The 15,708-nt window shown below is 41.5% G+C and overlaps 1 protein-coding gene across 1 annotated transcript in view; it reads right to left on the reverse strand.

Annotated features, from left to right (window-relative positions):
• SYT13 (synaptotagmin 13) overlaps positions 1-15,708 on the reverse strand; it is a 28,917-nt gene that overhangs the window by 5,982 nt on the left and 7,227 nt on the right. Inside the window, exon 3 of the mRNA XM_044681457.1 lies at positions 11,536-11,837. Coding sequence (XP_044537392.1) covers positions 11,536-11,837 — 302 coding nt within the window. The remainder of the gene's footprint in view (positions 1-11,535; positions 11,838-15,708) is intronic.

The following is a 15,708-nucleotide window of genomic DNA, read 5'->3' on the forward strand; positions in this document are numbered from 1 at the left end:
GATCATAAACAGAAAAAAATGAAGAGAATAAATAAATAAAAGAAATTGTCCAATCATTTACTACTCTTTGTGACTTTATTTGGGGTTTTCTTGGCAAAGATACTGGAGCAGTCTGCCATTTCCTGCTCCAGCTTATTTTACAGAGAAAGAAACTGAGGTAAACAGGGTGAGGGGACTTGCCCAGAGTCACATAGCTAGTAATTGTCTTAGGGTAGATTTGAACTCATGAAGATGAGTTTTTCTGATTCTAAACCCAGTGTTCTGTCCATAATGCTACCTAGCTGCCTAAATAACAATAAATACAAAGTCCTTAAATACAAGGTAATTAAGGAAGGGAGGTAATAACCACAGAGGGGATCAGGAATGGCTTCTAGTAAGAGGTGATGAAGAGAAAGTATATTCCCTTAATGGGGAAAAGACAGTGCAAAGGCAATCTCGAGTGAGGAACAGGTTAGTTTGATTGGCTCACAGAGTGTAGAAAAGAAGTAATTTTATTTTCTTTTTTTTTTTTAAACCCTTTCCTTCTGTCTTGGAGCTAACACTGTGTATTGGTTCCAAGGCAGAAGAATGGTAAGGGCAGGCAATGGGGGTCAAGTGACTTGCCCAGGGTCACACAGCTGGGAAGTGTCTGAGGCCAGATTTGAACAGAGAAGAAGTAATTTTCAATGAGACTGGTAAGCTAAGTTTGGACCAGGTTGTGAAGAGGTTTCAAAATGAAACAGAGGAATATGTGCAACACACATACATATATATGCATATTTTTTAACAATAGGAATTTTATTTTCCTAGAGGAAAGAGGACGTCTATTGGGTAGGAGTGTGGCAGTGAAATCTGTGCTTAAGGAATATCAGCTGTCAGCAATATGGAGGACAGAGTGAAGTAGTGAAACTTAAGGCAGGGAGACAGCGAGGAGGTGGTTGGGATAATTCAGGACACAGGTGAGGAGGATCTGAACTAAGGTGGTAGCTGCATGAATAGAGAGAAGGAGGTAGGTGTGAGAGCTGTAGAGAAAAACTAATTGGATACCTGAGGGGAGGGAGCAGGAAGAGTTGCGTATAATAATAAGGTTAGTAACTGGGAAGACTGGTGATGCCTTTGGCAGAAATAGGCAAGTTTGGAAGAAGAAAGGGCTTAGAGAGAAGGAAGAGCCCTTTGGACCTGTTAAGTGTGAGATGTCTCTGGGGAGTCCAGACCAAAACATGCATACAGTAGGTAACTTGGGATGAGGGACTTCAGTTAGAGGGGAGAATTCTCAATCTAAAGCCTTGGTGCTTCTTCCAGCACATCAAGATTCATCCAGTGCATGGGAGAAAGAGAGAAAGGGAAGATAGAAATACAGGTAAGGCGACCGAATCATTTCTATCTAGTAGAGGGATGATATTGGGCTTCTTTTTCAATGTGGGTCATTTCAAAGGACTGCCCTAAAGTCAGGGGGATGATGGAGCCTCCTCCTGTCCTCAGCCAGTCCCTCCTCTCCAGTCCAAGGCTGACGCAAAGCTGAGCTCTCTTCCCCTGCTACCTTCCGATGCATCATTCCTGGGGAAGGTGAGACAGGAAATTAATCACTGCAGCCCAGCTCCCCCCAGCAGACTTCAGGCTTTGTGTGGGAGTGATCAGAAATAATAACAATGGAAAGCGATGAGAGTGGGTGGTGGTCACAGGAATCACAAGGGATATGCTGATGTGCACCAGCTTCTCCACCAGAAGCATCAAAGCTCTCTTTTCTTTGGCACTTTCTGGGTCACCTACCTGTTTCTCCTAAACAGTTCTTCCAGGGGGGCAGCTGGGTAGCTCAGTGGATTGAGAGCCAAGCCTAGAGATGGGAGGTCCTAGGTTCAAATCTGGCCTCAGACACTTCCAAGCTGTGTGACCCTGGGCAAGTCACTTGACCCCCATTGCCCACCCTTACCACTCTTCTGTCTTGGAGCCAATACACAGTAGTTAAAGGTGTAAAAAAAACCACAGTTCTTCCAGGTAGGTTATCCTCATTCTCCAGATAAAGCCTCCAAAACCACAGAGGTGATATGACCTGTCCAAAGTCAGAACTAGTGAATCACAGAGCTGGGATTCAGACCCAAGCCCTGTGATTCTCAAGGTCCATGCTCTTTACCCACTGTACCAGGCTGTTTTCTTTCCAAAGAATGATAATGTCTAATTATAACAATGGCTAGAATATTAGACAGAGTCACGAAAACTGGAGATCAACTTTTGCTTTGGAAACTCCTTCCCTTTTTTGACCTAAGTCTCCTTATTTGTAAAATGGGGATAACATGCAGCACCTCTCTCACAGAAAATCATCGAGGATCAGATGTCACAGAGATCACAGATATCAGATATCTGTGAGGATCAGATAAGGAAATTCTTAGAAAACATGTTTTGCAGGGGCAGGTAGGTAGCACAATGGAAAGAGCACCAAGCATGGCGTTGGGAGGATCTGGATTCAAATATGGCTTCAGACACTTCCTAGCTAAGTGGGTAAATTGTTTAATCCCAGTTACCCAGCCCTGGCCATTCTTTTGTCTTAGAATTGATACTAAGACAGAAGGGAAGGAAGGAAGGAAGGAAGGAAGGAAGGAAGGAAGGAAGGAAGGAAGGAAGGAAGGAAGGAAGGAAAAGAACAAGTCTTCAAAGGTTATAGAAATCTCAGGCTTTCATAAACATAAGGTGGCCACCCTAACAAGAACAACATTAACTGCCTTGATATAGTGCTTTACAATATCTCATCTGATTTTCAAAACAATCCTAGAAGACAGATGCTTTTTTTTTTATTATACTCATTTTTCAGATGGAAAAACTAGAAAACAAAGAAATGCAGTGACCTGCCCAAGGCTACATGGCTAGTAGGCATCTTGGGCAGAATTCAGACTTGGGTCTTCCTCCTCATCCCCTCTTTGTTCCACTGTGCCACTTAGCTATCACAAAATATTGCAGGAGATGGGGTAGACACTGGTGCTGCTTTTCATGGAGAGAAGGAACTTCCTGGTGAGGAAACCCCCAGTATCAGTGCAGGTCAGAATCTTCTCTGCAATTTGCAGATAATTTAATTTTAAAACTTGAACCAATATAAGGATAAGCCATGATGCCAAAGGACTGGAGATAAAGCACTCCCAGAGAAGTGGTGGATTTAAATTGCACAATGAGACTATGTGGGAATTTGTTTTTCTTGACTATGTATATTTGTTATAAAGGCCAGGTGACCTGGAAGAAGCCTTAGATTTCAGAGGGGTAAGGCAATTGAGTCTGGATTTAAGAGTTTGAAAGCTCAAATTTGGGATCTAGGATACAACTGATTTAGTAAGATATTATTGTTACTTTGTAGTTACTTGTATTAAGTAAATGTTAATTTTCCCATTAGAAAGTAAGCTCCTTCACACATAAAACCCGGTAGAATTGCTCATTGGCTGCGGGAGAGGGGTGGGAGGAGAGAAGGGAAAGAACATGAATCATGGAACCATGGGAAAATATTCTAAATCAATTAAATAAAAATTTTTTTTAAAGAATGTAAGCTCCTCGAGGGCAGGGACTGTTTTTTTTTCCCTTTGTTTCCTCAGTCCCTTTCATAGAGTCTAGGTACATAATAAGCACTTTATAAGTGTTTATCGATTAACTGATTAGATACATATCTAAAACTTGAAACAATCCATTTTAATGCAAAGTGCTGAATTAGGAATCAGAGGACCTCAGTTCAAATCCTCATTCTATCTCTAAACACCTGTGTGACCTTGGGCGAGTAAATCATTGGTCTAGATCTCAGTTTCCTCAACTAAAATGAGAGGGGGTGTGGATTAGATGACTTCTGAAGTCCTTTCCTACTCTAAATCCTATAACCTTAGCATCACCTCTGGAAGGAAACTCAGAGGTTACCTAGTCCAATTATCTTTTATTTTACAGATGAAGATACTGAGCCCAAGAAAGGGGAGGTGACTTATTCTGGGTCACACAGCTAATGGCAGAACTGAGACTCACTGCTTCACGAGTTCTGATTCCCTACTGTTTGTACCACATCATGTTTTTAATACCTGCCTGACCTATCCGCCTCCATCTTCAAAGGAGTGACTGACTAAAATAACTCCTCTCCCTTCTCATTCTTCCCAGGCCATTTCCTCTTTTCTCCACTCCCCCTCTTCTTTGCTCCCAGTTCTCAATGAATGATTCAAGCTGTGTATTTGGGCAGCATGTCGCTCTCCAGGGTCCCTAGTGACGTAAACCACTTTTTTTTTTTTTTCCTGAGCATCTTCCATAGAACTAGGGCATGGCTAGTCCTACTATTAACCCCTTCCTGTCCAGATAAGTCATTTCTCTAAGATGCAACAACTTATAGATTTGCATTATTTCATAGTACCTTTTTAAACACTGCTTGACCAGAAGAAGGTGGTCTCCCTGAGGAGTGATTTTATTCTGCTGGAAACACCCACAGTCTTATATCCCAGGCTCCACTCTGCCCTCCTGGTGAGTACTCATACTAAGGAACCTTACAAATAGATAGATGTGGATGTGGATATGTGAAATTTAAATGTGTGTGTGTTTGTGTGTGACACAAAATCACAGGCTCCCAAGGTTTGACACTTGGATGGGGCCTCAGCACCCATCTAGTCTAACCCATATACAAAAGGAATCCCAATATATAAAGCTAACTTGAAGACCTCTAAAGAGGGAGGGAGCCCACCACACCTGGAGGCAGTCTATTCCTTTTTGAGCCAGTTCTAATTGGTAGCAAGTTTTCCCTGACCTCAATTCTAAACAAATATGCCTTTTTTCAGCCTCCACCTCAAGGCTCCTGGTTCTGACCTGCAAGGCCAAACAGAGCAAGTTTAGTCTTTCTTCCACACAGTTGCCCTTCAGAACCTTGAAACCAGCTATAATGCGTCCTGACTCTTCTCTTGTCCAAGCTAAACATGTCTGCTTCCTTCAACTGAGCCTTATATTACACTAACTCAAGACCCATCCTGGTTATCCTCTTTGAGACACTCCCCACTGTTAATTTCCTTCAATCAATCAATATTTATTAAGTACCTACTACATGCCCAGGCTAAGCACTAAGGATAAAAAAAGAGGCAAAAGACAGGTTTCACCCTCAAGGAGCTCACAGTCTAATGGGAAGAGCTTCATTCTTTTTTTTTTTTTTTTTGGAAAAACTCTAAGACCTTCTGTCTTAGAATCAATACTAAGTATTGGTTCCAAGGTAGAATAGCTGCAAGGGTTAGTCAATTGGGGTTAAGTGAGTTGCCCAGGGTCATAAAGCAAAGAAGTTACCCAGGACCTCCCATCTCTAAGCCTAGTTCTGTATTCACTGAGCCACCTGTGCTGCCCCCAGGAGCATCATTCTTTTTTTTAATCTCCATATTATTCATTCTTTTTAAATTTTTTATTTTAAACTCTTACTTTCTGTCTTAGAACCAATATTATGTATTTGTTCCAAGGCAGAAGAGTGGTAAGAACTAGGCAATGGGGGTTAAGTGACCTGCCCAGGGTCACCCAGCTAGGAAGTGTCTGAGGCCAGATTTGAACCTAGTTTCTAGACCTGGCTCTCAACTCACTGATTCGCCTACCTGCCTCCCCATATTATTCATTCTTATAAGTGAACAATCCCATAAACCCAAACCCCCCAAACATACCAAATAAACAAGTTATAAATCATATGTTTTCATCTGCATTCCTACTAGGAGTTTCTTTCTTAAATGATGGTGCCTAGAACTAATGTGATAGTCCAGATGAAGTCTGATGAAAGCAGACTGTAGTGGGTCTCTGCCTCCCTATTTCAGGGAGCTATTCCTCTCTTAAATATTATTTTATTAGCTTTTCTGGCTACCATGTTATAGACATATGGGTATAATAATGAATATTAATTATGATAATAAATGTTATTTATATCGAAATGTTAAGGCTTCAAAGCATGTTACATATATTAGACTATTTGAGGAAAGAAAATCATAGAACACAGGATATTGGAGATATAAAGGACCTAGAATGGAGAATGGAGAAGGCAGGGTAAGGAGGATCCTTAGCACATTAAAAGGCAGAGCTTGAGAAAAGTCCCTAAGACTGGAAGGAACTTTAGAATAGGAAACTGAGAAAGTCAGAAACAAGACCTTTCTAGACAGCTTAATCACAGATTTAGAATGGGAGGAGACTTCAGAAATTCTCTAATTCAACCCCTTCACTTGACAGATGAGGAAACTGAGGCCCAGGAAACTTGCCTGAGGACTTAAAACTAGAGAACCTCAGTCAAGATTTGAACCCAGATCCTCTGAAGCTAAAGCCAGCAGTCTTTCCACTGTAGTATGTTGTTTTTGCCACCTTTATTTTCTACATGAGGATAGTGAAGCCCAATGAGGATGATTTCTATGCTCCTGGGTTATATCTAAAGTTTCTTCTTGGCAGTGCTGGAAAAGACCCCCTAACTTTAGAAAATGAAACAGAAATTCAGAAGTCAAAAGATCTTTAAAAATCCCCTAATGGTGGACTTTGAGCTTCCCTCCCCAACATGAGATGGGGAGGGGGAAGGACTGGATCAGGTACCATATGAAGAGAATTCACAGGGAATGACTAGTTCTGAGAGCTGAACCCAGGTCTTTCGGTGTTTCTCTTTCCCATCATATTTTCACATTTTCCCCACTCCAAATTTTTCTTCTTTGGTGAGATTCACATTAGATTTCCTAGTAGTTCTGCCAGTTCCTCTCCCCAAGTTTGCCAGATATTAGCCTTAGAGGCAACTGGGAAAACCCCAAAAGCCACAGCCACGGAGCATTGCCATCTCCCCAGATGACTTATTTATTAACTTAACAAGCAAAAATGTGAGTCCACCATCCCAGGCTTTCAGTCAATGATTGCCCAGAAAATCTAAGTGCAAAGGTTTATTACATTCCGGGCTTCCGATCTGGATTCACTGTGTGGTCTCTGCTTCCTCCAAATATGATGTAATTTCTCAGGATCAATTTTTCATAGTTAAAAGGGAAAGAGGGAATTATAAAAGTACAGAGAATGGGCAAGGTGGGATGTGTAAGTGCCCAGCTCTCTCCTGAAGTTCAGCCATCTACTTGGGAGAGGCATCTGCCATAAAAGTAAATGGGGTAGGTAAAAATGACTGCTGCTTGGAAAGATTTGTTCATTTGAATGTAGAAAGTTAGAAGTGAAAAGAACTTGAAGATGTGGAACTTAGAATGTCAAAGCTCGAAGGTACCTTAGAGTACAGACTGTCAGGCCTAGAAAACACAGGATTTGGAGTCAGAGGACCTGAATTCAAATTCTGCTTCTGATGCCTCCTGTCTGTGTGACCATGATCAAGCCACTTAACACTTAACTAAGGTTTAGTTTCCTCATATGTAATAGAGATGTCATTATAGCTCTAAAAGCTATAATCCTGAATTCATGACCTCTTAGGTGTTTGTCTAGAAAAGGCTAAGAAATGTATTCAGATAGCACTGAGTCAGAGCTGCCCAGAAGCATAGAATCTGGGGGCAAAAGTGATAATAACAGTAACAACAAAATTAATCTTAGAGCCAAAAGCCATAAACTAGATGTGTGGTGCTTAGCAAGTTGTTTCACTTCTCCAAGACTCCATTTTACTTATCTCTGCCTTGATATTTCAAGGATCCCTAAGGCTACAATCTATGATTGTATTTTGTATTGGTCTTCCCTGCATTCATGCATATTAGAACCTCTCTAGTAAGACCTGCTAGGGCTTGTGGTCAGCAAATATGGCCTTGAAGAACCCAGGGTCACCTCCATGACATTCTGTGTCCTCAGAGGAAGACTTTAGTAGACATTCCCCATCTGTAACAGGATGACATTGGTTCTTTTATTATCCACTTCATAGAGTCATTGTGAGGAAAGCCTCTTGCAAATCTTAAAAGCATCATGTCAATATAAGTTATTATTAAGCAGCAAAAGGGACCACTGGTTCTAGAGTCTGAAGATGGGGTTTCAAACCCTGTTCCTGATAAGTACCATCTCATAAGATTCTAGCATCATGGCTCAAGATTTACAAAAGACCTCAAAGGCCAATGTCCAACTGTCATTTTACAAAAGAGGAAACTGAGGCCAACTGAAGCTAGGGTACTTGCTTAGAGTCAAAGAGTTAGTAAATGTCTGAGTTTAGATTTGAACTCAGGTCTTTCTGACTCTCGGTCCATTGTTACATTAGGAAATCACTTAACCTCTATAGTTAAGATCTCAGTTTTCTTTTCTATAAAATGAGGAGGTTTAAGTAGAGCAATCAATCCATCACTAAGCATTCATTAAGAGTCTTCTAGGTTCTAGGCAATATTCTAGGCACTAGAGATACAGAAACAGAGAATGTAATAATTTCTACTCTCACAGAGTTTACAGTGTAACAGGAAGAAAAAGGATTTGGTATCTGATTCTTTACAGACTATCCATAATAGAAATACTGGGAAATGTAGGGAGAGAGGGCACTAGCAGCAGCCAAGAAGAGGAGGGAGTGGGGATTAGGGAAAACTTCATGAAGAAGATAGTGATATGAGAATAGAAAAAAAAACAAGGACTCCAAGAGGTAGAGATGAGGAAGAAGTATGGAGATGGCATGGGAGAAAAGCAATACAGAGGCATGGAGATGAGAAATGGAAAATGGTGTAGGTGGGATAGCAGAGAGCCCCATTTGACTAGACCATGGAATGTGTAAAGGAGAGGGAGGGAAGGCAAGAAGACTGGACAAGTAGGAGAAGACTGAGGTGTAGAGAGTTTTAAAGGTCAGACAGAAGAGTTTCTGTTTGATCCTGGAGGTACTAGATAGCTACTGGAGTTTGCTGAGTTGGGAAGTGACATGGTCCTTTCAGAAACTTACTCTGACAGCTCTGAGAAGATGACTTGAAGTGTGGAAGGATTTGAAGTAGGGAAACTAAAGAGGAAGCTATTGTAATCATTCAGGTACGAGGCAATGAGAGAGAGAAATGGGGAGGTGACTGTATCAGTAGAGAGAAAGGGATGTTCAAGAGACATATAGATAGGGAGGAGTAGACAAGAGTTGGCAAGTGGTTGGCAAGGCAACACAGTGGATAGAGACTCATCTTTGAGTTCAGATCTGGCCTCAGACACTTATTAGCTATGTGACCTTTGTCAAGTTACTTTACCTTGTTTGTCTCAGTTTCCTCAAGTGTAAAATGAGTTGGAGAAGGAAATGATAAGCCACTTTGGTAACTTTGCCAAGAAAACCCCAAAAGGGGTCACAAAAAGTTGGATGTGACTGAAAAACAAAAACATGGACATGTGAAGTGATTATAGTAGGAGTTGAGGATGGCCTGCAGCTGAGTATCTGGGTGACTGGACGGATGGTGGTGCCCTTGACAGAAATGAGGAAGTTTGGAAGAAAGATGGGTTTGAGGGGCAAATCCCAAGTTCCACTTTGGACACATTAGTTTGAGATGCCTACAGAGCATTCAATTTGAAATGTCATATAGGTGGATAGGAATGCAGTATTGGAGCTGAGGATTCACACACTAACTTTGGATATATAAATCTGGAGTCATCAGAAAAGAGATAATAATTAATCTATGGGACCTGATGAGATCACTAAGTGGGAGAGTATAAAGACAGAAGATGTGGGGGCTCAGAACAGTCCCTTATGATTTAGAGATATGATACGACTGATAAACCAACAAAAGGTAATGAGAAGGAGCAGTCAGACGGGTAGAGGGAGAACCAGAAAAAAAAACAGTGACATGTAAACTTGGGGCATAGAGAATGTCCAGGAAAAGAGAAGAATCGACAGTGTTAAATACTGTGGAAAATCTGAGGAGGATGAGGATTGAGAAGAGGCAGGAAATTAAGACATTGCCAGGAACCTTGCAGAGAGCAATCTTCAATTGACTGATGAATGGAAACCAAACCACAAAAAAGTTAAGAAGGAAGAGAGATTAAAAAAAGAAGAAGAGGGGGAAGCTGGGTAGCTCAGTGGAGTGAGAGTCAGGCCTAGAGACAGGAGGTCCTGGGTTCAAACCCGGCCTCAGCCATTTCCCAGCTGTGTGACCCTGGGCAAGTCACTTGACCCCCATTGCCCACCCTTACCACTCTTCCACCTATGAGACAATACACTGAAGTTAAGGGTTAAAAAAAAAAGAAGGAAGGAAGAGGAAAGTAAAGACAACTTTTCCATGGAGTTTGAGAAATAAAGGATGCAAGGACTTGTTGGGGATGGAGGATTCCAGTGATTTTTTAAAGGATGAGAGTAGCAAGAAAGGACTAGCTGATAGAGATTTAAGATTAGAGGTCTTAGATTATTAGAAATTTTAAGATTAAGAGAAGAGCTGATAACAGGATAATCTGAGGGCATTATCATATCCCCTATCGGGCTATCAGGAGAATAGAGGGTTGAATGGGACCAGAGTATATGTAAAGGTGCTGGTCTAAGAACAGAGAAGTACCATCTCTTCATCAAAGACAGGCATAGAAGAGAATATCATGGGAGATACAAAATGTGCAGGCAGGGTTGCCAGATGAAGAAGAGTGGGAAGATGGCAGTTAGAGGTAAGTGACTTTGATTTTCTAAGTAGAGCATGAGATTGTGGAGTGGGGGTGAGTGGGATACTTGACAGAGAAGAGAAAGTCTGTTGCAGCTCTGATGGAGAGGAACTCCCATGTCCCTTCCTGCTCCAAATCCAGGATTCTATGATTCTATATTTATCTGTTTCATCATTACAATGATTCTATCTTCTCATAAGCCAAATAAAAACAATACATATTTCTATGGTGCTCCAAGATTTATAAAGTATCTCATTTGATATCTCACAACTACCTTATAGGAAAGGCAAACAAGTATTATTATTCTCATTTGTCAGTTGGGAACACTGAGCATTTTTATTTTATTTTCTAAACTCTCATCTTCTGTCTTAGAATCAATACTGTGTATTGGTTCCAAAGCAGAAGAGTGGTAAGGGCTAGGCAATGGGGGTTAAGTGACTTGCCCAGGGTCATACAACTAAGAAATGTCTGAGGCCATATTGAAACCCTGGACCTTACTCCCTCCAGGTCTGGCTCTCTATCCACTTAGTCACCTAGCTGTGCCTGGGGACACTGAGCCTTGAAAAAAAAAAGAAGCAAATTCGTAGCATGCAGTAAGCCAAAATAATCCACAATGGCTTATGATGAAAAATGCCATCCACCTCCAGAGAAAGAACCAATGGAGTCTGAATACAACATATAATATTTACTTTCTTCATTTTGTTTGTTTGAGTTCTCTTGCACAAAATGACTAATATGGAAAAATGTTTTACGTTATTGCACATATAAGATCTATATCAGATTTCTTGCCATCTCAGGGAGGGAGGGAGGAAGAGAGAAAGGGAGAAGAGAATTTGGAATTTAGAGAAAGAGAGAAGGAGAAAGGCTCAAATTTTTTTAAAATGAAGTTTAGAACAAGTAAAGGGACTTGCCCAAAGTCACAGAGCTAGTAAATAGCTGAGATGATCCTCTGACCCAGATTATGTCAGGGGCTTTTCCTCCTCTTCCATTCTATCCAGAATATCTTTTTTACCTAGTGGAAGGGGGCCAGGCCCACAAAGCAGTAAGGGATGGACCTACCTTGGCTGAGGTCTTCAATTCCCCCCACTGGGCCGTCCCCAGGGGTAGTGAGACACCATCCAGGGGCAACTGGAGCTCTCCCACCACACTATGCCGGGAGAACCTGTCACAGGTCCTCAAGGTCAGGGTCAGGGTGGCCGCTGGCCGCTCTTCCTCACTCAGAGGGAAAACCAGGGCCTCCTCCCAAGTGGTGTGTGGCAACCTCTTCTTCAGGGCTGTCTGTGCCTCTACAGTGCCGGACAGACTGGCCATACTTCCTTGGATGTAGCAGTCACAGCCTACATCATGGTCCCCTGTCACAGCTGCAGGAGAGGCAGAGGAAAGACAGTCAACAATCAAAACCCAGAATCTGAGAGAGGGCTAAGGAGAGGATGTACTGAGTCCACCACTGCTGGATCACAAAATGTCAGAATTGGAAGGGACTTAGGGCATTCTCCCTTTTTTTTCTCAAGGAGGGGCCCTCAGATAACACCTCAGATAAGCTACCCAGTTTTTAAGTTGTATTTTCCCCGTAGGAAATTCATGAGTGAAGATGGGAATTGTCGACCAAAGCTGGAGAATGCTCTGTTGTTCTTCAAATACCCAACATCCATTTTCCTGAACTCCAGATTCCAGATGGATCAGTTGAAGCACCTCATATTTTATTTCCCAAAGATTGTACAAAATTCTTTATAAAACACAGGGTATGTACGAGCTACCTCCCCACCTCATGCCCCCTCCAACACTCCTAGAAAAAAAACAAATGAAAGCCTGAGAACATTTTGGAAGAGATAGCTTTATATTTAGGCCTTCAAAGTGGAGAAGGAATAAAGGGCAGAGAGTCCTCTCCAATTCTCCCATTTGATGAAGGAGGAAACCGAGGCTCAACAGGGATAGAACTTGTCATCTAATTAGCAGAGTTGAGATGGAAACTGGTCCTGACTCCAAACCTCAGCCCAGAATTCTATATTAGACTCCAGTGGAAGCAATGGAAATTCAAATCTGATGGAAGAACTTCATGTTAACTCAGAAATACAATGAGTTTAGAGGCTGTTAGACCAGAATGGGGCTGCAAGGATCATTTAATCTGATCCTTTTTATTCTTATAGATGAGTAGCCTGGGGCACAGAGATGGGGAATGACTTGCCAAAAGTCACACAGCAAAGTCAAGAGCCAATCCAGGACTAAACCCTGGCTCTCCTGAGTCCCCGCATCATGCAGTCACTTCTACATCGCATTCCCTTGGAGGAAATACCTTCCATGTTTTAGAATTCAATTTCAATTGACCAAACTATATGAAGATAATAAATAATAATGGTGGTTGTGGATCCCTTTTACACATAGAAATGTCTTTTTACAAAAGGAAAACCCTTCGAGGGTAGTATAGTCTGGTCTTGGGGACTAGGCTCAAAGCCCCAGAGTGGGAGTCAACAGACCTGAGCCTTGGCTCCATCCTTCACTGTTTATTTAACCCCTCAACTCTGGGAACTTCAGTTCTCTTGATTAAAAATGCTAGTGAGAATATTTGTATAAGCAACATCATCCTAAAGTGAGGTGGTTATGAGGAAAAGATCTGTTAACCTTAAACGCCCTACTTAAAAGGAGAAAGGAGGAGGAGGATGTCCAGTCGTTTTCCAGTTGTGTCTGACTCTTCAAGACCCCATTTGGGTTTTTTGGCAATGATACTAGAGTGACTTGCTATTTTCTTCACCAACTGATTTTGAGGAAATGAGGAAATGGAGGCAAACAGGAATTAGGGACTAACCCCGGGTTACACAGCATATAAACATCTGAATCCAGATTTGAACTTAGGTCTTCATGATTCCAAGCCTGGAACTCTATCCACTGTGCCACCTAGCTGCCTGTAGAAATAGGAGTTGGTTTTTAGGGACTAGAGATGATGTCCATATAATGGAAACAATAATGCACTGAAATTTGGGAAGTCTGGGTTGGAGTTTTCTCTTTTTCTATTTACTATTAGGTAGCACCAAGGATAGAGCACTGGACTAAAGTAAGGAAGACCTGAATTCAAATCCAGTCTCAGATACTTACTAGCTATATGTTTTAACTTTGATTTGCCTCATTTTCCACAACTGTAAAATGAGGTTTATAATAGCACCTTTCTCATACTCTTAATCAAATTAAATAATATTTGTAAAACACAACCCAGTGCCTGGAACATAGTAGCCTTTTAATAAGTAATTGTTTCCTCTCTTCCTCATTTCCTCTCTCCAATTCTTTCCTTCCTTCCTCCTTTCCTTCCTGCTACTGAATATATGACCTTCAGCAAGTCATTTCCTTTTTCTGAGCCTCAGTCTCTTAATTTGTAAAAATGAAGCTGTTGGGTCACATGGCTGTTAGCGTCTTCTAGAGCTGACATCCCATGTTCTAGGCTCTCATCTAACATTCTGATTTTCATGTTCAATGGTTTCTTCAAAATTTAACATTCTATATTTGATGCTTTCTTCCAGCTCTAACATTCTAAATTCTATGTGTTATGTTCCCTTCCAGTCTAATATTGTGTTCTATATTCCAAAGTCCTTCTTAGGTCTAACAATTTGTGTTCTACATTCTATAACCTCTTCCAGCTCTAGCATTCTACATCCTAAAGTCCCTTTCAGATTGAACATTCTACATTCTATGTCTAAAGGTCCCTTTTAGCTCTGACATTCTATGTTCTAAAATCCCTCCCAGCTCTGACATTCTAAGTTCTGAGCTTCCTCCCGGCTCTGAAATTCTATGTTCTATTTCCCTTTCACCTCTCAATCCTATGATCCCTTAGCTGTGTCTCCGTGACCTGTTTCTCCAGAGATTTCCCAGCCAGAAGATTTTACTGCTAGTGCTACCACAACACTGGGGCCAAATTGCTTGTTGTTTCTGCTATTTCATAAGTATGATAATTAGATTATTCTGTATTTAAAATATTTACCACAAAACTATTTTTAATTGGAGTCATTTGGATGCTAACTCATTAACAGGATTTTGTATTCTGATCACTGACATTCTTAATGATTTTTAATTTGTGTTTATCCAGAACCTGGCACGGGAGGCTCTCAGAGAATATACACTAGTGCATTCTTTCCCATCACCCATCCCCAGCTTGAGTAATAGTGGGAATGTTCCATTTCTCCTCCTATTTGACAGGGGAGGAAACTGAGGCCTAAGGTAAGGAAGGGTGATACTCAGGAGGAAGGGAACCAGAATAGTCTTGGGGGTGGAAATAGGGACACTTGGCTGCAGATTGCCCTGACTCATAGCCCTCAGGGAAGGGACTGCCCAGGACTGATCATTCCCAGGCTGGCAGAAAAATGTTACCTCCTGATCCTCCTATTCTGGCAAAATGACAGTGTCTAGACTTCAGCACTGGATCAGTCGAGAGAAATGTAGCTACAAGTCCCTAGAATGACATCATATTTCCTGGCCAAGTGCCCCCACCATCCCTAAATATGCCTTTCACCAAGGAGAATGCTGGTAAATGTTTAACAACCAGATCTACATTTTTTAATTTGCCCACTTTTAAGTTTAATCTGCATTTTATTTTTTAAAACATTTATTAATATTTATTTTTAATCTGCATTTTAAAAAGCCCTTACCTTCCATCTTAGAATCAATATTGTGTATTAGTTCTAAGGAAGAAGAGTGGTAAGGGCTAGGCAATGGGGTTAAGTGACTTGTCCAGGGTCATGCAGCTAGGAAGTACATAAGATCAGATCTGAACCCCAGACTACCCATCCCCAAGTCTGGCTCTCTATCCACTGAGCTGCCTGTAATCTGAATTTTAAAGATTTTCTCCTAGACTTTCTTAAGTCTAGACCAGTGATGGGCAAACTTTTTAAAGAGGGGGCCAAAGGAAAAGAAATGCTCATCTGTCAGTCTGTTTCTAAGGCAACTCTTTAGAAGTTTCTTTGTATCGTATCCTATTTATTGTATTCATCAGATTAGGAATAATATTTCTGGGCCAGAGAGAATATTTCAGGGGGCCGCATCTTGCTGGGGGCCGTAGTTTACCCATCACTGGTCTAGACAATCAACAAACCCATAAGTCAGTTTTGTAGCATTTGCCCATTTCTGAGGTGTCTTAATGCTCACACTGAAAATTTCACAAGAGATGGGCTGCTCCAGCACCTCCCTGTCTCACCTGGTGGCTCAGCCTCCCCAAATCACGTTTTGACTTGGGAAGAGTTAGCAGGATGC

The sequence above is a fragment of the Gracilinanus agilis genome, chromosome 6 (genome assembly GCF_016433145.1).
Source record: "Gracilinanus agilis isolate LMUSP501 chromosome 6, AgileGrace, whole genome shotgun sequence".
Lineage (NCBI taxonomy): Eukaryota > Metazoa > Chordata > Mammalia > Didelphimorphia > Didelphidae > Gracilinanus > Gracilinanus agilis.